The sequence below is a fragment of the Ips typographus genome, linkage group LG1 (assembly GCF_016097725.1).
Source record: "Ips typographus isolate SLU linkage group LG1, UJ_Ityp_2.0, whole genome shotgun sequence".
Lineage (NCBI taxonomy): Eukaryota > Metazoa > Arthropoda > Insecta > Coleoptera > Curculionidae > Ips > Ips typographus.
The window spans coordinates 12,770,750-12,797,548 of record NC_138422.1 but is presented as its reverse complement, the minus strand read 5'-3'; the positions used below and the strand labels follow the sequence as shown (position 1 = coordinate 12,797,548).

Below are 26,799 nucleotides of genomic sequence, written 5' to 3'. Positions count from 1 at the left end.
TATGCCCGTTCGGGGTTCTAATCACATCTGGCAGCCCCAAACAAGTTTTAAATCTAAAAATATCTCCTTTTTGACATCTAAAATTTAATTAAAAAATCCTGTTCGGCAATGTCGTTCAAATTAAAACGTCCATAAAACGAACATTTAGGCCCAGTTGTACAATAGTGGTTCAACCTTTGAACTTGGTTTATGTCAGAAATGTCACTTTGACAGCAATGCATTTCTTATGGAAAAGTTCAACTACCGGTTGCAGTTCAACTGAACCGGTCTTTGAAAGATGATGCGATTGTACAACTGTGCCTTAATGTATTAAACAATATTCCGTCTTCCAAAGCTTCATCCCTTAATCTTCCTAAAATTGCGACTTTCAAGAGTTCTTCCATTATTTTGTGTAATGTGGTTACGTTCTGTTTTTACGTACGTTAAAACTTGAAAGGCGAGAACTTAAATAGCACGACGTGGCGTAGGCCACCCTCGACCTAACCTAACTTGGCCTGGCTGAATACCCTAGTGGTGAAAGCCATAAAGAAAGTTAAAAAAAAAAAAAACTTAAATAGCAGTCACTGACGTTAACTACATTACCGTAAACTGTCAAATACCGTAAATTTATAACGTGGCAATCCCAAGAACTCTCACTATTATCAACAACAAGTAACGTGTCTGCTACAATTTCACCTTTCACAACTGTCTAAAATAATTTACCAAATTTTCAACTTTTAAACGTCACGTGACTAATTTTAACAGGTGTCAAGTGGCTTTTACAGTGTTGCAAGCTCAGAATTGCATTATCAACATGATGTGACGTGTCTCTTACGTCAAAAGGCAAATTTTTGCACTACACTGTCTATTCCAAATGATAAAAACGGATTTTCTAACCTGTGGGATAGGCCCACTGTAGATTCTTTGTGAAAAAGGAAACGCTTTTTTCCTCTATAATTTTTCTCTCCGCAATTTAAGTTTTTCAGATACAGTCAAATTATGTATTTCTTTCTTTTCATAACTCCCTTCAACAATCTAGTGCCAGTAAGTAATTATGTTCACTCAACGTTTATTTCCACTAATTACAAATATCGTTTGTCTGTCTCTTTAGTGAGTTGACAAAACTGCTTATCAACATTAACCACATATTGATAATTAACAACATTTGATAATAATTTACTAAAATTGCTGACTGATTGTTGGAGAAGTTTTTACTCTGTTGGCGGGATGTCCAGTACAATAATTCATCATTAATATTACCAATTTTATTTTAAGGGTACGTGACAAACTGACCGGAAAAGACTTCCACAATGAGGAGATGTTGACAGTTCAAAAACAAGTTGGCTTGCTTATCGAGCAAGCTACCAGCAATGAAAACCTGTGTCAGTGTTACATTGGCTGGTGTCCATTTTGGTAAATAATTTTGTAAACTTGACTATAGTCACCTTGACTGGCCTTGTTTTTAAGTGTAATGACTACTATTATTGTTGTATATAGAAGTAATTAGTAGGAAATTATATAGGTAGCTGATATTTACCTCATTAAGTTAACAATCAATATAAATTTTTGCTTTTAAATCATATTTGTTAACCAACCAACCAAGTATATAAATATAATTCACAAAATATATACTGATCTCTCTAAGCTGATAAGGGGACCATCAACCATTTGCGATATTGCTCTCACTTGTTGAGCTCTGCTTCAAAGATCCTTCCCAAGCGTTTTCGAACGAAAAAGACGATTCTATTCCAGGCTTGTCCACTAGATGGGGCTTCATTTTGAATGACTCCTGTAAATCGAGCAAGGCTACCTTGTCTGAATACTCCAACCCGACGATGTGCTTGAAGAGCTCATCAGTAGTCAAAATAGGTGTTACGCCTTTCTTCATGAAAAACTATACCAAACGAAAAATCTGAAATCGACGTTATGTAACTAATTAATTTACTTACATTGATAATATTACTGCAATCACGATACAGGAAGTAGAAGGCATTCTCGTGACTAGGCTCAACCGACTGACTCACATCAATAAAATAACACAAATCGTTGTGCCAGAGAATGTTATATTCGGAAAGATCGGCGTGTATTAGATTTGCTTTGTCAAACAAAATTTTCATTGAATCTACAATCTGAAACATACATGGTTTTCCAGCATACAGTTTGACACTTAAAAACTGTATTACTTGTTCATAAGCCAGTACGAAATCAGCATCGCTCAAGTCAACGTTTTTTAGTTTAGGGGCGGGAGTGTGGTTTTCGCCTATAAACGACATTACTAAAATGTGTTTTTTCAAAGTTACCACTTCGGGGCATGGTAAACCGGCTTTTTTCAGCCTCATTAAGTTGGCCATTTCTTTTTCCGCCCAAATGTGAACGATCTTTTTAGAGTTTTGTTTACCTGAAATTATTTATCAGTTAAGTCAAATGCTTTTATGCACTTTAGGGATTAAAAGTGCACTCATTTGAGGGATAAAAGAGACACTTTTAATCCCGCAGGGATTAAAAGTAATTTAGATATGATATTGATATTGTTCATCTGGAGCATTTTGAAGAAAATCTCTTATATGGTCGAAATCCAATGTCTTGGACTTCTTCAGCTTATAATGGTCATTCTGTCTCTTTAGAAACGCCTGGAGTTTACTGTATTTGCTAATGTCGACGTTTGCTTCAGATATTATCGTGGCTTTGATCATGGAATATTGGCTCCATAGAGAAGATGCCGTGAGCTTCTTAGACTTCTGCAGGAAGTAAGCCAGGAGCACCTTTTCATCCGTAAAATTCTCTGCATTCTGTTCAACGCACCATTTTTGGTAAACAAGAAACTGTTTTTTGTAAGCCTCGCGAGATTTTTCTGGAAGAAGGCTAGCGATGGCCCCTTGGGCGGCCTCTTCAATGTTCATTTTCAAAAAATACGATTTTTCTGGACTCACCGTTTGATAACAACTGATTGACATTTATTTTGTGCCATAGCAACACTTCCAGGGCACAATAAATTTTAAGTGAATCCACCATGCCAACAACAATCAATAACAACTATCAGTAATACGAGAGTACCGTTGTAACCACTGTTAGTTTTTTTTTTATTTTTAGTTTCTCGCATTCTAAAGTGCATAAAATAGTATATAAACCTCGTGACTAAAGTGTCTTTTAATCCCTTAGCGAATTGTAGCACTCCCTACGGTCGGGCTACAAACCTTTCGCCGCGGGATTAAAAGAACCACTTTAGTCCCTAGGTTTATAATATACTATTTGTTGTTGGCCAGTTAGTGCAGGACCCGGCATCCTGCTCTGTCAAGCGTCATTGAAACAGTATGACAATGCATTAGTATGCACTAAACTTGCCAATAGGAAAACGTCATTAATTGTCAGTTATTGAAACACACTTTAAATTTTCTTCTTCAACTGCTGCTGTTTTACTTACAAAAAAAAATAAATCCAGAAGCGTTTTACACTAAATCGCCAACAGTTTCAGCAATATTGGTTCTAGAAACATTGAGGTTGGTACCAATGTTTACGGGTCATGTGACTGTTGTTGCCAAGATCAGAAGACATGTTTTTACAATTCCAGCTTTCCCAACTGTATAAATTCAATTTACAGGATTTTCAAGGTTATACATGAAATTTTGCGGGTCGCGTGACTGTTGTTGAGAGGTTTCACTTTTACTTTGCAGTGTTGCCAGCTGCGAATTTAAATTGTCACAATCACGTGACGTGTTTTTACGGAGTCCGGTTTTCAACTTGAAACGTATCGCACGTCTGTTTCGTGGGCGCCATTTTGTGTCGCTAAGAAACCACGTTTCTTGAAACGGTGTACAGAGAAATTTGAACTTGACGACCGAACTCCGCAGCCGGTCGAGTGGAGATGGTGGGAGCTCTAGGTGGAAGTGTCGATTCCTAAAAGTCTACGGGGAGTTGTCTTGTGCGGTGCACTTCCAGGAGGTGGAAGGGGTGAAAACCTGGGAGAAGACCACGTGGATGTGACAGTGACGGTTATAGTTTCCACGAGGAGGGACTACATCTTTTGCTCGGATCGTGCCTTTAAGTGTTTCAAGGAAAAAAACTCTTCGCGCTTCCGGGCTCTGGGGGAGCTGTCACACCTTTGGAGGAGCTCGGATGGAGGAGTTTGAAGCCTTTGTTGTGTTGTCTTGTTGACTTCTTGGTCAGACCTAAGAGGAGGAGCTTAAGCTCTGACGTGGCGTAGGCCACCCTCGACCTAACCTAACTTGGCCTGGCTGAATACCCTAGTGGTGAATGCCATAAAGAAAGTTAAAAAAAAAAAAAAAAAAAAACGTGTTTTTACAAATTCAGCTTTCCCAATTGTTCAAACGTCATTTACAGACGTGTCAAGGTTAAACATGACATTTTCGGGTTCACGTGATTGTTGTTGACAAGGTTTAACTTAACTTTACATCAGTTAAGGCGTATTTTGCCGACAATATTAACCTAAATTTTAAGCTGTAGTTAACATAGGCCATCTTTTTTGATCTGAATGAGTTAAAATGAGACAGGCAATGTAAACACTCCAGTAAAGACTGACGCCAAAATACGTCTTTAGTCTTTACAGTGTTGTCAGCTGTGAATGTAAATTGTCACGATCACGTGACGCGCTTTTACAATTTCAGCTTTCCTAACCTTAAATGTAATTTACAAATTTTTCAAGGTTTAAGGCGACATTACCCGGGTCACGTGATTGTTATTGACAAGTTTCAACTTTACAATGTTGCCTGCTGCAAATTTACATTGTCAAGATCAGAAGACGTGTTTATACAATTCCAGCTTTCCCAACTGTTTAAATGTAATTTACAGGGTTTTCAAAGCTAGACATGACATTTTCGGGGTCACGTGATTGTTGTTGACAAGGTTCAACTTAACTTTACAGTGTGTCAGTTGCAAATTTAAATTGTCACAATCACGTGATGTGCTATTACAATTTCAGCTTTTCCAACTAATTAAATTAAATGTAATTCGTAGACTTTTCTAAATAAGACCCATTTTCCGGAAAACAGCTCACTTCTCAAAGTAAATAAGGTTCGTTTTTGCTTGGCGTGAAATCTATTTACAACGGTAAATCCATTAAAACACTCGTTTGTTTGAATCAAAAATCGACCTTATACAGTGTGTCCCAAATTGCTTCTACATGTATTGGGATTTCGAAAACGGTAAGAGCTACAGAGTCGGTTAAATGGGGAAAGTTTTAGTGAATTTTATGTGAAACTTATTTCCGGTTTTCAAATTAAATTCTCTTTCTCCGTTTTCCCAAAAATTGGGAAAACGTGGCGTCCTCCATATCTCGGAAACCATTGATGATAGATTTTTTCTAATTACGTCATCGTGTTCTACGTAAAAAAGTGCCTTAATAATGTCTTAGTTTCAAAACTCTCTTTGGCTTTGTTAAAGAGTGTTTAAAATGCAGCCTCTGACGTTTTCCCAATTTTCCGGAAAACGGAGAAAGATAATTTAATTTGGAAACCGGAAATAAGTTTCATATAAAATTCTCTAGACTTTCCCCATTTAACCGACTCTGTAGCTCTTACGGTTACAGAGATCCCAATACATGTAGAACCAATTTGAGACACTGTATTTTCATCAACCGGGTTATCCTAAAAGATTTTCTTTTTAAGGAAAATTTCACAGTTTCTGTCTTTGTTTACTGCTACTGTAGAGAGAGAGTCTGTAAACTGGAGACATTTTCAGTAAATCAGAAAAATTGCTTTTTTATAATGGACGTCATTTGTATGATTTGCAGCAATTGCAATTTGACAACCCCTTGTCCGGTTTTTGTACATCCTTACAAATTTCGGAAATAAATACCTCTGATCTGTGCAAAGCAGTTAAAAAACCCGTAGTTTGATTATATTGAAATTAATAAAAACCAAAGAGAATAAAAGCTGGGTTTATACAGCGCACAATGCATAACTTAATGCATAACATAGAAAGTTGGCTTTACAGTAATGCCTACTGTCGTTTATACAGCGCACAACACTTGCACAATACCGCATAGAAAGTTCATAATTTTTAACTTTCTATGCAATTCTTATGCGAAAACAGCTGTAAGCATGCGCAAAATTTTGTAATGTCATATTTTGACATCCGCCGTCCGTCATTGTATTGTGTTATTGTTTTGTTATGAATTGTGGATTTAGATTGTTCAAGAATTGTGGTTTGTTGTTGATTTTGTATTTGTGATTTTTTGGTCATTTAGTGCAATAAAAACAGTTGAAGTGTCTACGGAAAAAAACAGAGTTTAGTGGTAAAAATTATCTAGAGCTAATTAGTTTCTTTTTACATCAAGAATTTATTAAACAATTGCAGATGGAACCTGGGCAACAATTGGGGCTTCTACTCTTGATGGGTGCTGCAGCTACAGCATTAAGCTTAGATGTCAAGAAAAGGAAAATACGGAGGTTTAAAACGCGACCTATGAATAGAAAACGCAATGAACATAGTGTTTTTGAAAAAATAGTTCAGTTTGCAGAAAAACATGATAGAGAGCAGTTTTTCAAATATACGCGTATGACTCCAGAACTGTTCCATAAGTTATTAGCTCTTGTGAGGCCATTCCTGCGGGAAGACAAGACAAAATTACCCAAAGCAACGTCTTGCCCTTACTCTGGAGTAAGTATATTCTCAATTCCAAATAAAAATGTGTAGTATTGCCAGTTCTGTTTTTCAGTTATTTATCAGAAGGTTGTTCTATGCAGGAAATAGCATGGAATAATAACCTGAACGCTGCCATCTTGTGTTGCGAGTGGTGGTTGGAATCATCAGGGATGGCATGGTCGCTTTGTGTTGGCTTTCTAAATATGGAGAATTCTAATATATTGTTGTTATTAAAAATGGTTTTTTTTTTCCCTTTTCCAACTTTACAACAGCAAGCACACCTTTTTTGCCTTATCGTCCTTATCTGTGCTTGACAAATGGCAAGTGACAGAAAAATATCATTTCACATTGCAATGACATTTATCACATGTTGTCATAAACTCTTTTCATTGGTTAAAAATTATATGTTGTGTGACTGTATAAAAACCAAAAAGAAACACTTGTGATGTCTTGTGCAATGTTATGCATTGTGCGCTGTATAAACTGAGCTTAACAAGTAAAAACTAACGTGTATCGATACTTTCGTTATGATTAACAAAATCTACAAAAAAGTACTTACCGACTCTATCCTTGAATCGATGATCATCCTTAATATATTTATCGCGCTGTTTAAACTCCGACAACGTTGTTTTGAAAACTTTAATGGCGCATTCCGCTGGTAACGGTTCTTTAGCGTCAGGAAATTGAGCGTCCGTCTCTGCATGCAGTATGACGGCTTCCTTACCTGTTTCAATAATTTTTTATTAAAAATTTATGAATCATTACACACTGTTCCCTATTTCAACACTTACCGATACTAATAACTCCATTAACTTTTTCCAACAACTGGGAATCAATCAGTTTATACAGATGATAACGTGTGTTAGCATCTACACCAAACTCGCTAGTGGCAAGGTCTTCTTTCTTGTCCAAGATTTTATGGCGGCGCACTTGTTCTTTGTTTGAATGCAATTTAAGACTGAAATTTTTCAGTTAATAATAATTTAAGGTTTATTGTAGTGGTTCACCTGTTGAATACTTTATTAGACAGTTTCAAATCAAAATCTTCACCATCACCAGTCTGAAATTCTGGAGGAAATGAAAGTAGCTTGCAGGCGTTTTTTTCGGGCACTGTTTACTAAATCGTGCTTTGTGATAACCTCACCGCTTTTTGTAACCTATTAAGAAAATTATTTTACTTTAATGTAAAGACATAATGATAAGTACAGACAACCAGCGCAATGTAATTAAAGTGGCATCCGAAAAGGAAGCCGTTTACGCTTCAATGGTTTCCTAATGTATTTTGGCCAATGAGTAAAAAGAACAAGTATCAGGAGGTAACAATAATACAAATTATAACCCGTTTGTGCATTAAGCGAGGGGGACGGAAGTCCACCATCTTTGATTGTGCATTCGCCTACTGCGCAGTTGAATTGACGCAAAGTCATTGAAAGTTTGGAGTTTCAAACCCGCAAAAATTTGTTGTTTGTATTTGTTGTAGTATAGTGTTAGTTTGTTTTGTTTGTTTGTGGTTCTTTAACAGTTGAGTTTTGCAAATTTAAATTAAGTTGTACAGTGGACAAGATTAACAAGTATTGACGGCCGCCATATTACTCCCCCCCTCCCCCTTGTTTCTGTCACCCACTTTGTTTGCTATTGCTCCTTCCTGCTATGTTTACATTTTTTTTATTCATTGATTTTGGCCCATTTCAGTTGTAGGTAAACTCTAAGAGATGGCGCTAATCCAGCTCGTCATTGCAGACATAGTTTGCCAACTTTTGCAGTATTTCCTATAATCCGCTTTCTTTTGCTATCCCATCTAAACTGCGTAAAAAAGCTTGATTTTTTCAAACAAATTTGAGTTAAATTACTCGTATTTTGAAAACTAAACAAGATAAGAATTTCTGGTTTGAGGTATCGATAATAAAGATTCTATTTATTTTAAAATCACAGGACTCTTTTTTAAGGTCAAAACAGAATTCTGAAGGTCACGTGACCGTTTTTTAGTTTTAAACTGATACACTAAACCATGTATCTATTTGTAAGATTAAAATGCCATTTTTAACGTCACGTGACAGTTTTTATGTTTAGCCTTTTTTTTTTCCAATTGCGTGACTTTTTTAATGTCAAAACAGATCCTGAAGGTCACGTGACTCTTTTAAGATTAAAAATGGAATTTATAACGTCACATGACAGTTTTAAATGTCAAAATGTCATTTGAAGGATCACATGCTCGTTTTTTCAGTTTAAATTGATATTTTTAAAGACACATGTTACTCTCTTGCGTGTTCAATTAAAAACGTGTTCACGTCAAACCGGAATCCTAAAGGTAACGTGACTGTTTTAGATGATAAAAATATTATTTGAAGAGTCACGTGACTCTTTTTACAGTTCATAAAGTCGCATGACCATTTTCAATACTCAAATTTTATTTTTAAAGGTCACGTGACCGTTTTTTAGTTTTAAACTCTAAATCTTGTGACTCATTTTAAGGTACAAATGGTCACGTAACTGTTTTAAGAATAAACAGGGAATTCATAATGTATTAAGTATAAAATAACCCTTGATGAATATTAAAAATAAACAAATAACTAAACTAAAAATACAACAAAGTGAAACACAATAATTTAAGAAAACACACACAAAATCTGTTATTTTTTGCCTAGAAACAAACAAAAAATGTGATTTGTCAACTAGACAACGCCGCATTAAAACTGATGTTTTCCAACAGTCAAAAGATGGGAATTGCTGGGTATGGCTTTAAAATTACAGGAATATCTGTTTAGTGGTGTCATCTCACACTGCTTACTTAAATTAATTTTCAGTTCCATTGCCACTGTTTGTCTATACTTATCATTTAGTCTAAGGTAAAGCTCAGCTTCCTCATGAAGTAAAAATAAAAAAAAGTTAAAATAATGGTTGTCTCAGAAACAATAACTTTGTACCTTATTTCTGTAAAAAGGTCCATCCCTAACCAGAAATGCCACATACAACCAGAAAATTACTAGCCAAATATTCTTTTTTATATTAGGCCCAAAAACAGAAAAAAAAACTGAGATAGTCAAAGTAGGTAAATACAAAAATTTAAACCATTAAAAGGTTGTGCTGCCAGATAATGTATAAAATAAAAAATCTCATCTCTACATTTTGCAAAATTAACATAGCCACCAATCAAGTGAAACTTTTCCCTTAAAGTCAAAAACAAAAAAAAAAGCTTACCTTGTAACCACATACTGGAATACTTGTGATATCCCTAAGGACACTGTCAAATCTATCCCAATCTTTTTTGTCCCCAGTGTCTTCAACTTCTTCCTCCTCATCACTTTCAAAATCTATTAAAGAGAGATCATCAGTAAAACAATTTGTAAACACAAATTGGCTTACCAAAATTTTCAGGAGTTCTCTTGAAGTTCTCAAACGATATCGACACTTTAGAGGCGCCATTATATTTTGTTGTGTTTTCATCAACATCTGGTTATATTCTTTATCAAACTGCATCTGCAGCATTCTGGCTATTAGAGCATCACTGTCCATCGTTTCATTAGAAATAGCCCTGAGCACCTCATCAGGGATATCCTCAGTTGTTAAATAATCCGTTGAGGTAGCATTGGAGGAAGTATATGTATCAGCATCTGTAGTGATGAAAGCAATAATGAAATGTTGTGCAACTCATTGACCATACTGTAATTGGGAGCTGAACTGCTCTTTACACAGTTGTTATGTACAATGTGGATTAACTTACCAGTTGTAGGGCTTCTCTGACCCAACTTTTCATTTTCTTTGGATTGCAAATCTCTTGCCACCTCTTCTGACATGATTTCAGTCAGGTTTACAGCCTCAGGTTTTTTAATGTTAGCCCAAGGACAAGCCATTTTTAACTAAATGTATATGTAAAATGCTTTTTTATAAAAATCTAAGTAAAAATTACAAAACAAGTACTTAAAACGTAAAATTGGAATTATCACTGTTATCACTTATCACTCAACAACTTATTACAGCAAACAATCTGACAATCATATGGATTTTGACATATCATTACATCAAATGTCATTCATAGGTTGACAATTTGTGTTTCAGGTCAGAAAGGTTTATCCATCTTTCTCTGTTATGGATTAGAGAAACAAAGATAGTATGTGTTTCTTGAATAATGACATTATTGGCGATTGACGTTCATTGTTTGTTTGACAGCAAGGTGAAATGCAATGAAAAAGTTGAAAATTCGAATCATTTTTGTTTAATTTCTCTCTAGTATTTGCATTTCACCAAAAAGTTCTAAAGTGCACTTTTCCCGATTATCAGACAGGGTTTCCACGAAAATGGATTACTCTAACGAAAACGGAGGGCTCGGATTAACCACAGACCAGACGGAGAAACTTCTCCAATTTCAGGACCTCACAGGTATCATAAGTTTCTAGTTTTTATCAGTATTATCTGTTTGCATTTGTACCATTTTTTGCCCAAGTAAAGTTTTAGATTAAAAACCGTTATTTTCTACATCCCAAGAGAAAAGGGTAATCTTTTTTGATTTTTCAAAAATGAAATGGTTTTTGTAACATGTATTTGCTTTGTTACAATTCTGATTTGAACCACATCAAAAATGGCATGGGGAAAGGCTTGGCAAGAGTATTTATCTGGATTATGCTTGGTTTAGTTCTTCATTTCCTTTGTTGTTAGGTCATACCTACCTCATAACATGTGTTATTCATAGTTTTGCCTCTGGTATTGGCCCTTTATCTATTCATATGAATCTGGGTGGGATAGCAGAAAGCTCTAATTTATTCCAAACACTACAAAGTTAATGTAATAGTATATTACACACCGGGGTGGGAAGAGTTTCATTACTGTCGAGAGATTAGTTAGATAGCCGAGACGCGAAGCGTCGAGGTTTAGCTAGGATCTCGAGACAGGAATGAAACTTCCTACCGAGGTTTGTATACTATTTTATTTACAACCATCATATTTCTATCAAAATTTACAAATCATTGTTTCATTCTGAACATATCTAGAATATTACATTTAACAAAAAACTACCAAGCAGTCATTTTTCTATATGCTTTTCTGTTATGCTGTCCCAACGTGCCATGTCTTCTGAAGCTGCTGCAAGTAGTTCACAAACCTCAGTCATTCAGCAGCAAATTAATTTGTCGACCAAAGAGACAACTGTTGGAGACGCCAGTGCTGGTACTGGCCTAAATATTTCTATAAACACTTATAATAATTCAAATGTAACCATTAATTTCAATAAGTAGTTTGTTTTAGTTTAGATCATGTTAATTTTAGTATTGTAATGTATTATAGGCATTATAACCCTTAGAATGCATACAATTCGAGTTGTAATCCAGGACATTTTTCTCAATTTATTATTTGCGAACTGAATATCGATCCGACTTTATCTGACATTTAAAAAATTTGATTCAATCATCTTTTTTTTTTTTTTAAATATTAACAATCACAATTTTAGAGGGCGGGAAATGAGGGCGGGAAGTAGAGGTGCGCAATATGATACTTCCTAACCTTCAATGACGTTAGTAATGACAGCATTACATATATGGTTGTAAATAAAATATATTCACTGTAAGGTCCTACCCTGGATTTCAAGACATTTTAAACTAACTTATATTTTGTTTTATGTCTCTAATTGTCTATATTATGTCTCTAATTATTTCTGAGGAAATTGCATCTATACAGGGTAACTCAAATTTGACCCTCACTATTGGGATCTTGGAAAGTATAAGAGATACAAAAATGTTTAAATTGGGACAAAGTTACACAATTTAAAGTTGAACCAAATGTTGTTTTAAAAATGTTAATTTCAATTTCCATTTTCTGTCTATAGATATCTAAAAAAGAGTGGAAATAGGATTTTTTGTTTTTACATATTTCTAACATTAGAAGAGATAAGTAAGTAAGATACTATTGAAAATGTCCTAAAACTTGCTAGATGGTTTTATAAGTGATTTAAACTTTCCAAGGATTGTTTAAAATTGCCAGAAGCCTCTAGACACTAGATACTGTTAAAAATATCATAAAATTTGCCAGAAGTGATTTAACCTTCCAAGGGTTGTTAAAACTGGCGGAAGCCTCTAGAACCATTTTGACAGTGTCAGAGGTGTCTAGATACTTTTCAATACCTTTTAAAGATTGCCAGAATTCCAGACCAATTTTGAAAATCTCAGAGGCTTCTAGATACCATTGAAAAATTGCCAGAAGCTTCTACTAGTATTCTAAACCTTTTTAAAAAAGAGTTAAAACTGCCAGAGGCCTCTAGAATCATTCTGAAAGTGTCAAAAGCCTCTAGATACTGTTGAAAATGTTCTAAAACTTGATAGATGTCTCTACAAATAATTTAAACCTTCCACAGATTGTTTAAAACTGTCAAAGGCCTTTAGATTCTATGGAAAACTTCCCAAAGAATGTCAGAAGCCTCTATCAGAATTTTCAATCTTCCAAGGATTGTTTAAAACTGCCAGAGGCCTCTGGTAGAATTTTCAATCTTCCAAAAATTGTTTAAAACTGCCAGAGGCCTCTAGAACCATTCTGAGAGTGTCAGAAGTCTCTAGATACTGTTAAAAATGTTCTAAAACTTGATAGATGTCTCTACAAATAATTTAAACCTTCCACGGATTTCCAAAGAATGCCAGAAGCCTCTGTGAGTATTTTCAATGTTCCAAGAATTGTTTAAAACTGCCAGAGGCCTCTAGAATTAATCTGAGAGTGTCAGAAGGCTCTACATACTGTTGAAAATCTTCTAAAACTCGATAGATGTCTCTACAAATAATTTAAACCTTCCACGGATTGTTTAAAACTGTCAAAGGCCTTTAGATTCTATGGAAAACTTCCCAAAGAATGTCAGAAGCCTCTATCAGAATTTTCAATCTTCCAAGGATTGTTTAAAACTGCCAGAGGCCTCTGGTAGAATTTTCAATCTTCCAAAAATTGTTTAAAACTGCCAGAGGCCTCTAGAACCATTCTGAGAGTGTCAGAAGTCTCTAGATACTGTTAAAAATGTTCTAAAACTTGATAGATGTCTCTACAAATAATTTAAACCTTCCACGGATTTCCAAAGAATGCCAGAAGCCTCTGTGAGTATTTTCAATGTTCCAAGAATTGTTTAAAACTGCCAGAGGCCTCTAGAATTATTCTGAGAGTGTCAGAAGGCTCTAGATACTGTTGAAAATCTTCTAAAACTCGATAGATGTCTCTACAAATAATTTAAACCTTCCACGGATTGTTTAAAACTGTCAAAGGTGTTTAGATTCTATGGAAAACTTTCCAAAGAATGCCAGAAGCCTCTGAAAGAATTTTCGAGATTCCAAGAATTGTGTAAAACTGCCAGAGGCCTCTGGAACCATTTTTACAGTGCCAAAAGCCTCTAGATACTATTGAAGGAAAGAACCATGCAGGAATACTTTAGCAATGCCTAACTTCCTGGAGTTATTAAGAATTCTGTAAAATGTACCTATAATAATATAAATGTTTTCTTAAAATGGGTGTTATGTTATTCTTTGTTTTTACAAAACAATTACCACTTCATAAGTGATTATTACAAGTGAACGAAATATTGTTTTAATTTGTCATTTATGTTTCCTTGTATCTTAGGTATAGAAGACATGACAATATGCCGAGATGTACTTCAAAGGCATCAATGGAACTTGGAAGTTGCGGTCCAAGAACAGCTAAACATGCGAGAAGGCAGGCCTTCAGTATACGCTACTGAATCCAGACCGCCTGCCGTAGTTAGCGATCTGTTAGGTCAACTAGTGTTTACCACCCCACCAACCGATGGTTCCAGTTCGGGGCTTAAAGGTTACATCCGAGCCATATTTGGTTTCATGTGGAATGTTTGTTATGGCACCATTATGACTGTTTTACAATTAACTAGGAGACTATTAGGTGAGTGTTTGTGTAGTAAACAATGTTTACCTAACAAACAATGCTGGTCCCTTTTCAGGTATAGAATATAGACCAAGGACAGATCCAATTCAAGAAGTTTTACAGTTTATTCATTTATATGAGGAGAAATATGGGTGTGAGCATCCTGTGTTTTATCAAGGCACATTTTCGCAGGTAAGGTTTTTAAGAAAATCTGTTTGAAATGTAAATAATGTATCCATTTTAGACAAAAAGCCTTATTTTTCTAGTCACCTTGTATTTTTTAACCATTCAATATTTGTAGTAGTTTTAAACATTTCTATTTGTAAATGATGAATCTTTATTACAATGAAAACAAAAGAGATAGAACACAAAATGACAAAATTGTTGTTGACATTTATGAGCATTTAGACAATAGCTGACCCTGATTTAAACTTTTTTTTTCTTTGAGCAGTGTATATTGAAATATGGCTTTTGCCATTAATTTTTTCTCAAAAATCCAGCTCTAGAAATGCATATGAGTTCCAGAGAATGGGATTTTCCTGTCAGAACACTATCAACACCTTGTATATTGGCATTTTATCTCATACCTTGCAAAATTAATTAATTTGTCCAGTTCATTTAAGTCAAAATTGTTTTCTTCAGTAAAAATTCAATAAATAAAGCTCAATCTGTTTGAAAATGACTCGACTTTATAAAGAGCTGACCATTTGACGTAACAAACGTATTTCTGTTTAGGTGTTAAATGATGCCAAAAGAGAACTACGTTTCCTCGCCGTCTACATTCACGATCCAGACATGTCAGACTGTGATCTGTTTTGTCAAAACACCCTGTCCAATCCAGAAATAGTACGCTACATCAATAACAACTTTCTATTTTGGGCCTGTTCGTCAAAATCGGAGGAAGGCAGACGCACGATGAAGGCAGTGTGGCCCAGCCGATTCCCATTTATGGCGTTGCTAGTTTTAAAAGAAAACAGGTACAATTTGCAATAATTGAGCGCACGCGGTAACCGAACTAAGTGAATTTTCAGAATGACAATAGTTGGTCGACTAGAAGGCTTCTCAGAACCTGACTTGCTGTTGCAAAGGTTGCGCACTATTGTCAATGAATTTGAAATGAACCTTATTCAGGCAAGAGCGGACAGGTTCGAGCAAAGTATTAATCGGTAAGCGCCGGATGTAATTTTGTTTGACTGTTACGTGAAAATTTCAATAACGCAGGTCAATTCGTCAGCATCAAGACGAAGCATTTTTGGAAAGTTTGAAGGCGGACCAGTTGAAAGAGCAGATGAAAGAAGAACGCAGAAGAGCTGAAGAACTGGAACATCTTCGGCAAGAACAGGTTAGTAAACTGATTTAGTTTGTTATTACTTGGAATAGCTTATTAACTGTTGTTTTTATTATAGGAAGCAAGAGAAGAGCAGGAAAAGAAATTAGCTCTGCAAAGGGAAAAAATTGAATCCGTGGACAAAGTACCTTCGGAACCAGACGCGACTCATCCAGATGCTGTTCACGTAGTTTTTAAATTGCCATCAGGCGGTCGTTTGGAGAGGCGGTTTCTAAAATCTCATTCGCTAGAGGTAAGTTATTTTAACTTTGTGATGATGATTTGGATTTGGAAATGGGAATATTACTTTTAATACAAAAAAAAACTATTTTTTTATAGCACGTTTTCTATTTCGTTTTTTGCCATCCGAATTCACCGGACTCGTTCGAAATCACCACAAACTGGCCGAAACGAGTGCTGAAATGTCGACCAACCCACGAAGCGGACCGAATAGAAACCGTTGAACAAGCTGGACTTAAAAATAGGGAAGTACTATACATTAACGATTTGGACGCGTAGTAGGCGAGGTTTTAACAATGAAAATTGATGGACGTTCCCAAGAAGAACATTTGATGTGTAAGAAAAACTGTGTTTTTTTATCGATATATAAAACTAAGCTCCCTCAAAATACACCAAATTTAAGGGTCTCTTTCTATTGTGGATTACTTGAGAGAATTATAAGGTTAGTTTAAGTTTTTACGTTTTTGGATTTGTTTTATTTTTTGTTTGCTGGATTTTTGGATTTCACGCTTGTTAAGTATATATTGGTTCAGTTTTGGCTTCTTACACAAGTGCCTGATCTGTTCCAGACCAAAAGTCCACATTCCAACATTTAAGATTAATTAAAAAAAATTATATTGGGTAGGTTGTTCTTAAATAATTAATGATGATAAAATTGTGAAGTTGTCTTTTTGACGTTTAATCAAACCTTAAAAACCGTATATTCCATGTTTTTTTTTTTTTTTAAGTTTTGTGATTTTTGTTTATGTACAGGGTGATCAACCATCTATTGATGTCTCTTTGGACTTATTAACACATCCTGTATGCACCTAGCATTTAAAGGTATAATAGATTTTAAAAAAGCATTTATGTATTACATAGTAGATGGTATCACTAATGATATACTAAAATGCATGTGATAGTATCTATTGTGCTACGTTGAGCGATACAGATCATTTTTTTTTAAACTGTATTCCTAAGTGTATATACTATAAATAAAACATTTTTGTTAGTTATAAAATTTATTTTGCCACTGTGTGCCTCTTACCTTTGGAGAGATCAGTCAATCTCTCCTATGTAGACTAACTTGTCGCTTCCTACCGACGTTACGATTGGCTCGTTCGGGTGAAAAGCCACACTATTAACGCACCCAGTGTGACCTGGTAACTTATAAATTATCCTCCTGGATGTGGTGTCCCATATGTAGACAAATCGATCCGCTGAACCTCCACTAACCTATTTAATATTGTCATTGTTATTTGGAGTGAAATTCCATCCATTGTTTTGTCATATTTACTACACCATTTACACATGTAGTTTAGAAAGCGTCAGCTGAATTTTAGAAACCATAAGATGGATTTAAAAAATATCACTTGTATTTCAGAAAAGGCACTTTCAATTTTAGAGTAATAACTTTGATTTTCGAAATTGCAATTAGATTTCAGTCACTTGTATTATAGAAAAGAGCAGTTGGATTTTAGACATGGTCATTTGTAATTTGGAAAATTAAAGTTGAGCAAAAAAAGTAAATAAAAAAAAAGTTAATAAGTAAAAAAAGTAAATAGTTTAACGAATATTTTTAATAACATTGTGGTTTAAGCAGTTCAATGAAAAATGGATTTATCTCGAAAACCGTATCTCGTTTATTTTATCGAAATAAAGGAATAGTACAATTTTTCGATAAAAATGTCAAGAGTATCCATTAATGGCGTTTGCAGCAGAAAATAATGACAGCTGCCAAAGTTAAAGCAAATTGTGTCTTAGGTCCAGTTAGTTCCTGCCTTTCGAACACGAGATACCTGGTTTTCATGTCAAATAGAAGGTCTCTTTCGATAAAACATTAAACCCAATAATCATTACAATATACAAAGTATTTCAAAAGTTACGGCCAAAAACGTTAATTGGAAGACAGTTCTTTGGGGCTCGATATTTCCCTTAGGAGTGACTTAAAAAAAAATTATATGATCAAATCGTATTATTTTGACCTCCCCTGTATGCCCCCGAGAGATTGTCATATAGTTATGGGACACCCTGTATATTTTATAGAAATTAATACTCCCGATGGGCGGGTTTTTTTGCTTAAAGAGATATTAAAAAAAACAATGAACTAATAACCACATAGAAACATAAAAAAATCTAAAATTGAAATAACGCGTTCTAAAATACAAGTGACGAATCTGAAATACAACTTACGTTTTCTAAAACCAAATTTACGATAATGAAATACAAGTTATAGATTCTGAAATCCAACTTATATTTTTAAAATCCAAGTGATATTTTCTAAACTACATGTGTAAATGGTGTAGACATGAAAAATTCTCAGAAATTTATTTTTGCATAGAATTTAAGGAGAATTCAAAAGAATGATGAAAAAAAGACTATAAATGCACATCAAAAGCAACCATTCAGGCAATGTAATTTGAGAGCTGTAAAATACTTAGATGTGTTTCTTGGAGAAACCACTCTGTAAGCTGTAAGTAGTCTTTACAGCACCATGGGGCCAAATTAGACAGTACTGACGTTAAGGAAAACTTCTTAGTCACGTGACATCTGTCATAACTCTCGAAACCCATTTACCAGTGAACTGAAACGATAAAACTAGAAATAGTTGCTAATTTGAATAATTACACTGCAAGTTGTGTTTAAAGCTCCATGGAGCCAAATTTGACAGTGAAAGGCCGTTAAAGTGACATTTTATAGTTTTACAAACCTATTTAATGAGTTTTGACAGCTGTCAGGTGACCATAAACCTGCCATTAAAAATTATAGCTAGTTCAGTGTGTCAAAGTGGCCCACAATTTTCCAACCACACTAATTAAAAGCTTGAGCTTTTCCATAATGACTTAATCTTGATGGTTTTTGCTTTAGCAAAGCTGATATTTGAATGTAATCTTCAAACTTCTCCAAGTAGAAAACTTGTTTTTTAGAGTTTAATTTTGAGCAAATTAAATTAAAGAAGAGAATTAAATTCAGGTTTCCTGTTTTGATTGTGGGGAAAGGCAGGCATTTATTCATAACTAACAAAAAGCAGATTAAGAGAATATTCTTGGTGAATTACTGACAATATAAAAAATATTCAAAATTCTGAGAGAATCCATACTCTACACATCACTAACCTTGTTTCCATCAGGAGACCAAGCACACCTCAACAAATTCTTCTCAAAGTTGTGCTGATGTCCACTAAACACTTTAACGCACCGTTCCGCAGGCGCATAAGGTCGCACATCCCAAATTCTTAAAGTATTATCCATCGAATTACTCAGCAAGTAAGAGCCGTCCGCGCTTAACGACAAGCCTGTGATGGTGTCCGTATGACCCTTCATGGTATACAAAATTTCTTTTTTGCGCAGGTCCCACACCTGATAAAAAAAAGTTAATTTGCTAGATATTTTTCAAATAACCATCTGACAGCAAAACTACCTTAATATCGTTATCGATTCCTCCGCTGAAAACATTTTCGGCGGTGTCATTAAAACTGACTGCGGTCGTTTGGTAACTGCTGTTCATGGTACTGGCACACTGTTTTTTTCTTTGATCCCAAATCCGTACCGTACTGTCGTCTCCGCCTGAGACTATAAGTTGGGGGCCTCGTCTTGATGGTTGGGCGCAGTTCACAAAAGTAGTGTGTCCTGATATTATGGGCAAGTACAGGGTGAGTTAGTATTTGTTTTTTGTCCTTTTATTTTTACTGTTGTTAATGTCAACACTTGTAAAGAGCTCTGGCATTTTTAGAAAGTTCTCAGTAACATTTAGAAGTCTATAGAACTTTCAAAATTGTCCTAGAGGCCTCTGGTAATTTTAAACAATTCTAGGAAAGTTTGAGCCTTTGACACTTGTAAGAAGATTCTCAGTAGCATTTAGAAGTCTATGGAACTTTCAAAATGGTCCTAGAAGCCTCTGGCAAATTAAAATAATTTTGGAAAGGTTTAAACACTTGGAGAAGGCTCTGGCACTTTTAGAAGGTTTTCAATAGCATTTAGAGGTCTATGGAACTTTCAAAATGGTCCTAGAGAGGTCTGGCAAATTTTACAATTGGCGTTTCAAGATAAGAGATACTCCCTTTGGTAATCAGTTATGAAAACAGTTTCGGGTATTCCAGCTGTCACTTCTCCGTTTGTTTACGTTGACTTTGGCATATTTTGGTTAGGAATTTAGCACAGGTTTCATAAATATGAAGTGACAGTGTTTATTATTTATAATGTTAGGTTAGGAACGGGTTGTCTGATTTTAGTTCAAATATGGTTCAAATGGTGTTGGGATCTCAACTTGAAACCCCAATACCTGAACGGCATTTTGAACACAAAACCAAACTGCTGTATTTGGCTTTATTTAAGGTCAAAATAACCTGACATTTATTGATCAGACAATAATTGGTATACCATCATGTTATTATAAAACACATACTCTTATTTGACCTTTGTCTTACGAAATAAGATGGAAGGTGTGGCACAACAGTCAGAAGTCACTGAACAGAGCTTACCCAGTTCTCAGTGGACACTTTTCACTTTTTTTTTTGAAAATTGTATCCAAAATTTTCAAAATTATGTACCTCTTGTGTATTTATTTTTTCCATACCTGTCAAAAGCCTGTTGCCAATTCATTTGAATGAAAACTTTAGGGCTTTGTTACCAAATTTAAGTAAGAATTTGAATTTAATACATATTTTTAGAATAAAATATTATTATGTATTTGTAATAGTTTATGTTTCTAATAAATTGCCCCTAAATTATACCATACTGCAAGCAGATTTCAAATTACTTTATAAAAATGCAAATTTTGTAATGGTACTGGTAGGCTAGATTTCCCCATATTATCATTGCAAAATAAAAAAGTCTTAAATTAAAAATAAAAAATACCTGTTATGCACAAAGGGCAAATCTTCAATTCAATTAACAAAAATGATTTAATGAATAAGTTGAACAAAAAACCTTCACACTCACCTTTGTACTTTTTGATTCTCTGACTGGTGACAATATCCCAGAGACCCAAAGTATAGTCTGTAGATGCTGTTATTATGTGTGAACCATCAGTAGTGAAATGCAGCTCCATTACTGCCCCAGTATGGCCCGTCATCACAGACAAGTTCTCACACTCACCATACACATTCCACAAAACTTAAAAAACCCAGTGATTTCAAGTCAAAAGTCTCCACATAAACCAACCGCATAAATACTTACAAATTTTTCTGTCAAAACCAGAGGTAGCAAAATACTGTCCTTCAGGATGAAAGTCAACAGTAAATATTTCTCCTTCATGCCCTTCACAAACCATAATAGGGGCAAACAGGTTGGATGTGCGTGCTGGGGCCTGCAAACACAACATTTTAACATTGTACTCAAAAAAATCATATAATTCTCAATTAGATCTTACGGGATTTAGTTGAGTTAACTGCTTGTTCTTGTTGGAGAGGGCTACATCGTTTTTAGCCTTTTTGCCCACAGGTACTAGGGCTGATTCCTCAGCCTTTCTTTTATTGTCTACAACCATGTTTTTGGAGCCCGTGGGCAGTGCAAATATTTACACGAATGTACCAAAACAGTCTTTAACAGCAAGTAAGTAAAGGAGTACAGATTTCGAGTTTTTTAAGCACTAAACTTGTTAATATACAGTTAAAAAATTACAAACCAAAACAATTTATAAATGTTTTGAAGATTAGGTTGATTAGTTAGGTTAGGTTTATGTCAAAAGTCAGTTGTCATGTGACCGTTTGACGTATATACTGTTCAAAAACACGTGACCTTTCAAAAAAACATGATGCCACAAAATGGCGGCGTTCTAGACTTTTTTAAATTTGTTTTGTTAAATAATGTGGAAAGAATGATACAAACTACAAAGAAAGAAAAAAATACAAAACTAATATCAGAAAATTTATAAATTAACGGAATAATAAGCAGATCAATAAAAAGCAGTTTATTACTAATACTACAACATTTTCTTCCTTTTTTGTTTGTTTGCCTTTGATTCTTTAATTTTTCGTCGTTTGGTTACTTGTGGTGACTTAATTAAACTTGGACAGTCCTTCTTCTTATGCCCATCTTTTTGACACAATAAACAAGTCTAAAAAATCAACACATTATTACAACAAAGTGCACATACAGGAAAATAGAAACTTACTCCAGAAAACTTGATTATCCTACAAGAATGATTGACCTGGGTGCACCTCTGACACTTTTCACAATGTTTCCAATTGGGTTTCACACATCTGCTACAAATCTTGCAGTGTACATAAGTTTCCCCATTTTTAGAAGTGCAATCCTTACAAATTGGACAGTGTTTGTTCTCTTTTGCCACCCACTTTGAACAACTTTTACAAAACTTGTATTCAGAAACTGGCAGAGCTATATTACTTCAAAAATAAAAAAGAATTCTAATAAAATTCTCTCATAATAAAAGGTTACTAACCAAAGACCAACATTGGTAAAAATTCTTACTGGTGATCCTTGTTTGCGACCTTTAGGCTCATTATGAAATAAAGGATGATTGTCATATTGCACTTTATAATCAGACATATGAAAATCAGGTAATGAATTGATTATTTGTGGTTCCATAAAGTAAGGAAAAATCCAAAATACTGGCAAATCATGTTGATTCTTACTAAACTTTTTGTACTGTTTTCTAATGCTGTTGAAAGTTTCTACTAAAGGCTCAGTCCTGCCTCCAAATGGTGGATCAGTTACCAACACAGTATGTTCTCCACTGAAATAAAATAATCTGTTACCAAGAAGCATCCACACTAAACTACAAACATACTGGGTACTTTCTAGAAAATCATTGAAAACATTTCGAGCTTCCTCAAAGAAAAAATGGTTATTGAACATGTTGTACCAACAAAACTCCAAAGGACCAAAAAAATTATGAAATCTGTCATCCAAATCTAATAATATACTTGACATGTCAAGACTAGATGCTTGGATGTATTCATGAATTCGAGGAGTTCCTATACAAATCACATGCCTGCAAAAGTATGGAGTTATGCATTGTTATGTTAGATGCCCAAATATTACCTATAACCTAAGCTTAAAAAAGTGTCTACAAGAAACTGTACTGACTCTTTAGAAAACAGATACTGTGCACTTTTTTTAGCATTGTCCAAAGGTGGTAGTACTTCAGTTGGGTGTTGTAAATGGTAATCAGTGAGATTAGGTACCAAAGCATGATCAACATGCTCAGCAAAATTATCTGTTAGAACTGAACAAGTTATGCAAAAAACTCTGTTATGTGGCTCACACCCTTTTATCTAAAAGTTTAAACCTTAACACTGAAAAAAACACAAATTTAAATAATACCTGTAACAATTTTTGATACAATTTTCTATGCTTGATATGTTTTAAGAACTTTTGTGCTTCCAGATCCCAAGCTTTTTGTTTAGCTTTTGACACTTTGTCAAGATCTTCAGCCCATAAGAAGAAATTGCACAATTTTCTATCCCGGCAGGCAGAACATCCAAAAAAACGTCTTTCAGTTGGTCCCGTGATCTTGGAAAACAGCAGAGTAGGCCCGTGGGGGCAAACCGGGTGATTTTTCAAGTCTTCAATAACTACTTGAACTGATGTGTTGCCTCTATCAGGAGGTTTTTCAGTAGATTTCATGTTGCCTTAAAAGTAGTTTTAAAGCCTAATTACGTTTCTATGAATTTACAAAAGTTAAAAAAAAATTAGGTTAGGTTACTACGATTGTTAACTTCACACCGCTGGAAACCAAAACAACTACGAATACAAAAGAAGAATTTTCTAACCCCCTTGTTGACATAACCTGTACCCTGACATAACCTTACTTTACAACTTTTGTTTATATGTTTTGTAAAAAAACGTTTTTATTTGAAAAATTAACTTGTTGAGTTGTTGGTGCAGCACGTTTCTGTGGTAAGACTTTGACAATACATGCTCTTTATAGTAAAAGTGTTCACATTCAATTGAAAAAAATATATTTTGACTACATTTGTAGTGCATTTCCTTTAGTTTGATTACTACTATCTACTTCAAACAGTTCATAATCCAGTATCGCAGTCTTAATGAGTAGAAACAAGGAACTAATCTCAAAAATTGGCCTTCGCCAAGATGGTAGAAGAGCTAATGAGTTAAGGAGAATTCGTTGCAAATTGGGCGTATTTAGCCAACCGGATGGTAGTGCTTACATAGAACAAGGGCTAACTAAAGTGCTGGCAGCTGTATACGGTCCACATCAAGTTCGTGGCCGACAAAAAGCTCAACATGATAGTTGTATTATCAATACTCAGTTCAGTATGGCTGTATTTTCAACTAATGAAAGAAAGAAAAGACCAAGAGGTTGGTGTTGCTTACACAATTGTAGGTTGTATGTTAAACAAGGTTTACAGGTGACAGGAAGTCTACAGAACTCTCTATGCACCTCCAGCAAGCATTATTGGCTGTTATAGAAACTGATTTATACCCTTGGTCACAGATTGATGTTTATGTGGAGGTTTTACATGCCGATGGTGGAATTTATCCTGCTTGTGTTAATGCTGCCACTTTAGCCATTATTGATGCTGGTAATGTTTACACACCACTGGGGTTAATTAACCCTGTAAATAATTTGTATGTTAATTTTGTAGGAATTCCTATTAAAGAATATGTTTGTGCATGTACAGCTAGTTTGGGTAATAATGAGACACCCATGCTGGATATTTCCCATCAAGAGGAAGTGATGGGTGGTCCTACTTTAACAGTAGCAGCCCTGCCAATGTCTGGTATAAATAATTTATAAAACCCTAAAGGGGGTGGTTTAAAATGGTTATTTTGTAGGCAAAGTGGTTCTTATGGATATGTCACAGAGGTTCCATATGGATCACTTGCCAAAAGTTTTAAATACTGCTCTGGAAGGATGCAAAGACATCAAGAAAATTTTAGATGAGGCTGTAAGAAGTCATGTAAGGGAAATTGGTAGTGCAACAGGCTGGGCAAATAGTACAAGTTGAAATACATGATTTTTTGCATTATTGTGGTTGTTTTTTATAGTCCACTAGATATCTATTTTTTTTTTTAATAAAAATTTAAGATGTAGAAGATCACACAAAAGTGGGATATGACAATGTAATAGACATAGGTATAGTTTATTGAATGTGATGTTTCTTTCTTTATTTGTTACATTAAGTTTTTCTATATTCTTAGGTCATCATCTTTATTCTATTCCTTTACCCTCAAAAATATGTTCACTGACGTCAGAAGTTAGTTACTGAAAGGAAAAGCGGCGTTTTGTCGTCGTCTATCAGCAGTATCTTTTTTTAACATTTTTTGAACTTTTAAAGCTGATGTGGTTATACAAATACACATTTCTAAAAGTGTCTGGAGCCCGGATTATTATTGTCATGTGAGTGGCTTTGAGAATCTACAAAATTAAATATGCGAACGTGATAACGTCTGAAAAGATTGTTTTGAGTAATAAACCTAGACAGAACAGAAAAACGATAGTGAAGAAAATGAATAATTTGGGTGAAATAAAAATGTTTAACGCAAGATTTTACGTTAGGTCAGTATTATAACGACATACACTAGTGTCGCTATTATTATTTTCCGCCTGTCGTCATTATGTGATTCCTTGACTTCCAGACATTAGCGTGGATTTGTCGTTTTCTTCAATGTTTACAGGCACCTAATTCTATTATTTCTATCAAATGTCAGAAGGTTAATGGGCCTATCCCACATATCATAAATTTTTGTTTTAATGACTGGAATCGAAAGAATAGGATCAAAAAACTAATTTTTCATATTCTTGAAGAAAAAATTATGGTCGTAAATGTTCCTACATTAGTTTGAATTTGTCCATTAAATTTAAAAGATCTGTTTTGGCGCGCATGTGACGTCCGTAATTCTGGGCGATTTTATTGGCTGTTGCACGCCATCTGTTTCACTTCTTGTCGCTGATTGGTTGATAGTGTAGTACGTCACCGGCGGCGGGCGTTTTAAACATGAGATTAATGTAGTTTTTATCATAATTTTTTTTCTATTTAGACTTAATATTTTTGAAAACAAAAAAATACGGGTATAATATTTTCAATCCGTCTTTGTAGTTATGAAATAAAAAAAAATTGTGGGACAGGCCCATTTCATATTCTATTAACATAGTAGAGTAACAAAGATATGTGTGCATAGTCGTTGAATTTGAAAGTAGTGGTAGAGAAAAAACTTAATCCAACGACTACCTGACACGTAAAAAATTTATTGAAATGATAATATAGTTTAATTAATTCTTTGATTGGTATGATGTAACTGAAATGATCCCAAAGCTAAAATAATACAAAAGTACTGGATACAATTTGATTTAGTTTTAATTTATGTAGACTTGACAGTGAAAAACTTTAAAATGTAATAAGTGACAAAGATTTCCTGTTGTAAGGCTCCAACTGAAAATATCATTTTTTTAGTTTCATAGTTATGTTAGTGCTAAAGTGCTATATTTGAAAAACAGCATTTTTTGTGTTTTTAACATAAGCTAGAATTTTGTTGGTTTTACAGGACTTTCAAATCTTTGTTTAAATGTTTGTCTACTAAACTACCATAGTGGAATTTAAGGTTCAAAATATAAATTTAATTTAAATCGGTGAAACATTGAAACTTAAAAGTGGTTGATAATAACTAAAAATTGAAACTGATAAAAAGTAAAAAACTAGTTTCCATGATTTCTTAAGTGTACATATTCGGAATTTTTCAATTTTTAGAGCGCTTGTTTTATTGATTCGAAATTTTGCAACATTTGTATCTCTGGACACCACTAGTTTTTCCTTAAATTTCAGGATAACTTTATAGCTCATTATCTTCAATTATCTCAAAAAGTTAAAATGAGTATTTCATTGATTTGAAAGT

General features: G+C 34.5%; 6 protein-coding genes across 6 annotated transcripts in view; 3 read left to right on the top strand and 3 right to left on the bottom strand.

The window, feature by feature from the left end:
• Positions 1-1,556, top strand: part of mTor (serine/threonine-protein kinase Tor) — a 29,268-nt gene extending 27,712 nt beyond the window's left edge. The window contains exon 36 of the mRNA XM_081978205.1: positions 1,255-1,556. Within this exon, the coding sequence (XP_081834331.1) occupies positions 1,255-1,396 (142 nt within the window). The 3' untranslated portion in view covers positions 1,397-1,556. The remainder of the gene's footprint in view (positions 1-1,254) is intronic.
• On the bottom strand, positions 1,539-10,568 carry LOC145728242 (serine/threonine-protein kinase RIO3-like). The gene is given in 11 exon segments (XM_081978325.1): positions 1,539-1,873; positions 1,929-2,108; positions 2,163-2,377; positions 7,139-7,303; positions 7,371-7,537; positions 7,587-7,681; positions 7,683-7,736; positions 9,778-9,890; positions 9,943-10,005; positions 10,008-10,190; positions 10,301-10,568. Coding segments are annotated over 11 exon segments (1,599 nt in total). The 5' UTR covers positions 10,431-10,568; the 3' UTR covers positions 1,539-1,639.
• Positions 10,569-10,730: 162 nt separating this feature from the next.
• Positions 10,731-17,000, top strand: Faf2 (Fas-associated factor 2). The gene is made up of 8 exons (XM_081978361.1): positions 10,731-10,956; positions 14,158-14,451; positions 14,510-14,625; positions 15,169-15,410; positions 15,465-15,599; positions 15,655-15,775; positions 15,840-16,013; positions 16,100-17,000. The coding sequence occupies exons 1-8, from the start codon at positions 10,875-10,877 to the stop codon at positions 16,277-16,279; spliced, it is 1,344 nt and encodes a 447-aa protein (XP_081834487.1). The 5' UTR covers positions 10,731-10,874; the 3' UTR covers positions 16,280-17,000.
• On the bottom strand, positions 16,891-21,657 carry LOC145728275 (U5 small nuclear ribonucleoprotein 40 kDa protein). The gene is made up of 7 exons (XM_081978374.1): positions 21,350-21,657; positions 21,157-21,286; positions 20,920-21,093; positions 19,400-19,608; positions 19,096-19,338; positions 17,028-17,215; positions 16,891-16,968 (listed from the first exon to the last, which is right to left on the bottom strand). The coding sequence occupies exons 1-6, from the start codon at positions 21,464-21,466 to the stop codon at positions 17,039-17,041; spliced, it is 1,050 nt and encodes a 349-aa protein (XP_081834500.1). The 5' UTR covers positions 21,467-21,657; the 3' UTR covers positions 16,891-16,968; positions 17,028-17,038.
• Positions 21,658-21,874: 217 nt separating this feature from the next.
• LOC145728253 (rRNA N(6)-adenosine-methyltransferase ZCCHC4) lies at positions 21,875-23,619 on the bottom strand. The gene is made up of 6 exons (XM_081978337.1): positions 23,266-23,619; positions 22,984-23,216; positions 22,730-22,933; positions 22,382-22,675; positions 22,094-22,325; positions 21,875-22,036 (listed from the first exon to the last, which is right to left on the bottom strand). Exons 1-6 carry the CDS (start codon positions 23,566-23,568, stop codon positions 21,902-21,904), a joined length of 1,401 nt encoding a protein of 466 aa, XP_081834463.1. The 5' UTR covers positions 23,569-23,619; the 3' UTR covers positions 21,875-21,901.
• A 325-nt stretch (positions 23,620-23,944) lies between these two features.
• Positions 23,945-24,935, top strand: Ski6 (exosome complex component Ski6). The gene is made up of 4 exons (XM_081978427.1): positions 23,945-24,264; positions 24,315-24,488; positions 24,552-24,686; positions 24,742-24,935. The coding sequence occupies exons 1-4, from the start codon at positions 23,991-23,993 to the stop codon at positions 24,912-24,914; spliced, it is 756 nt and encodes a 251-aa protein (XP_081834553.1). The 5' UTR covers positions 23,945-23,990; the 3' UTR covers positions 24,915-24,935.
• Positions 24,936-26,799: the final 1,864 nt, after the last annotated feature.

Bases quoted from the DNA above. Each gene is read 5' to 3' on its own strand.
- Faf2 (XM_081978361.1), top strand. From the start codon at position 10,875: ATGGATTACTCTAACGAAAACGGAGGGCTCGGATTAACCACAGACCAG. The intron at 15,776-15,839 runs GTTAGTAAACTG...TTTTTATTATAG, and splicing joins AACATCTTCGGCAAGAACAG to GAAGCAAGAGAAGAGCAGGA. The intron at 16,014-16,099 runs GTAAGTTATTTT...ATTTTTTTATAG, and splicing joins TAAAATCTCATTCGCTAGAG to CACGTTTTCTATTTCGTTTT.
- LOC145728275 (XM_081978374.1), bottom strand. From the start codon at position 21,466: ATGGTTGTAGACAATAAAAGAAAGGCTGAGGAATCAGCCCTAGTACCT. The intron at 21,094-21,156 runs GTAAGTATTTAT...GGGTTTTTTAAG, and splicing joins TGGTTTTGACAGAAAAATTT to TTTTGTGGAATGTGTATGGT. The intron at 19,609-20,919 runs GTGAGTGTGAAG...CCATAATATCAG, and splicing joins GAGAATCAAAAAGTACAAAG to GACACACTACTTTTGTGAAC.
- Ski6 (XM_081978427.1), top strand. From the start codon at position 23,991: ATGAGTAGAAACAAGGAACTAATCTCAAAAATTGGCCTTCGCCAAGAT. The intron at 24,265-24,314 runs GTTGGTGTTGCT...CAAGGTTTACAG, and splicing joins AAGAAAGAAAAGACCAAGAG to GTGACAGGAAGTCTACAGAA. The intron at 24,687-24,741 runs GTATAAATAATT...GTTATTTTGTAG, and splicing joins AGCAGCCCTGCCAATGTCTG to GCAAAGTGGTTCTTATGGAT.
- LOC145728253 (XM_081978337.1), bottom strand. From the start codon at position 23,568: ATGAAATCTACTGAAAAACCTCCTGATAGAGGCAACACATCAGTTCAA. The intron at 22,326-22,381 runs GTTAGTAACCTT...TTATTTTTGAAG, and splicing joins TTTACCAATGTTGGTCTTTG to TAATATAGCTCTGCCAGTTT. The intron at 22,037-22,093 runs GTAAGTTTCTAT...TTGATTTTTTAG, and splicing joins GGATAATCAAGTTTTCTGGA to ACTTGTTTATTGTGTCAAAA.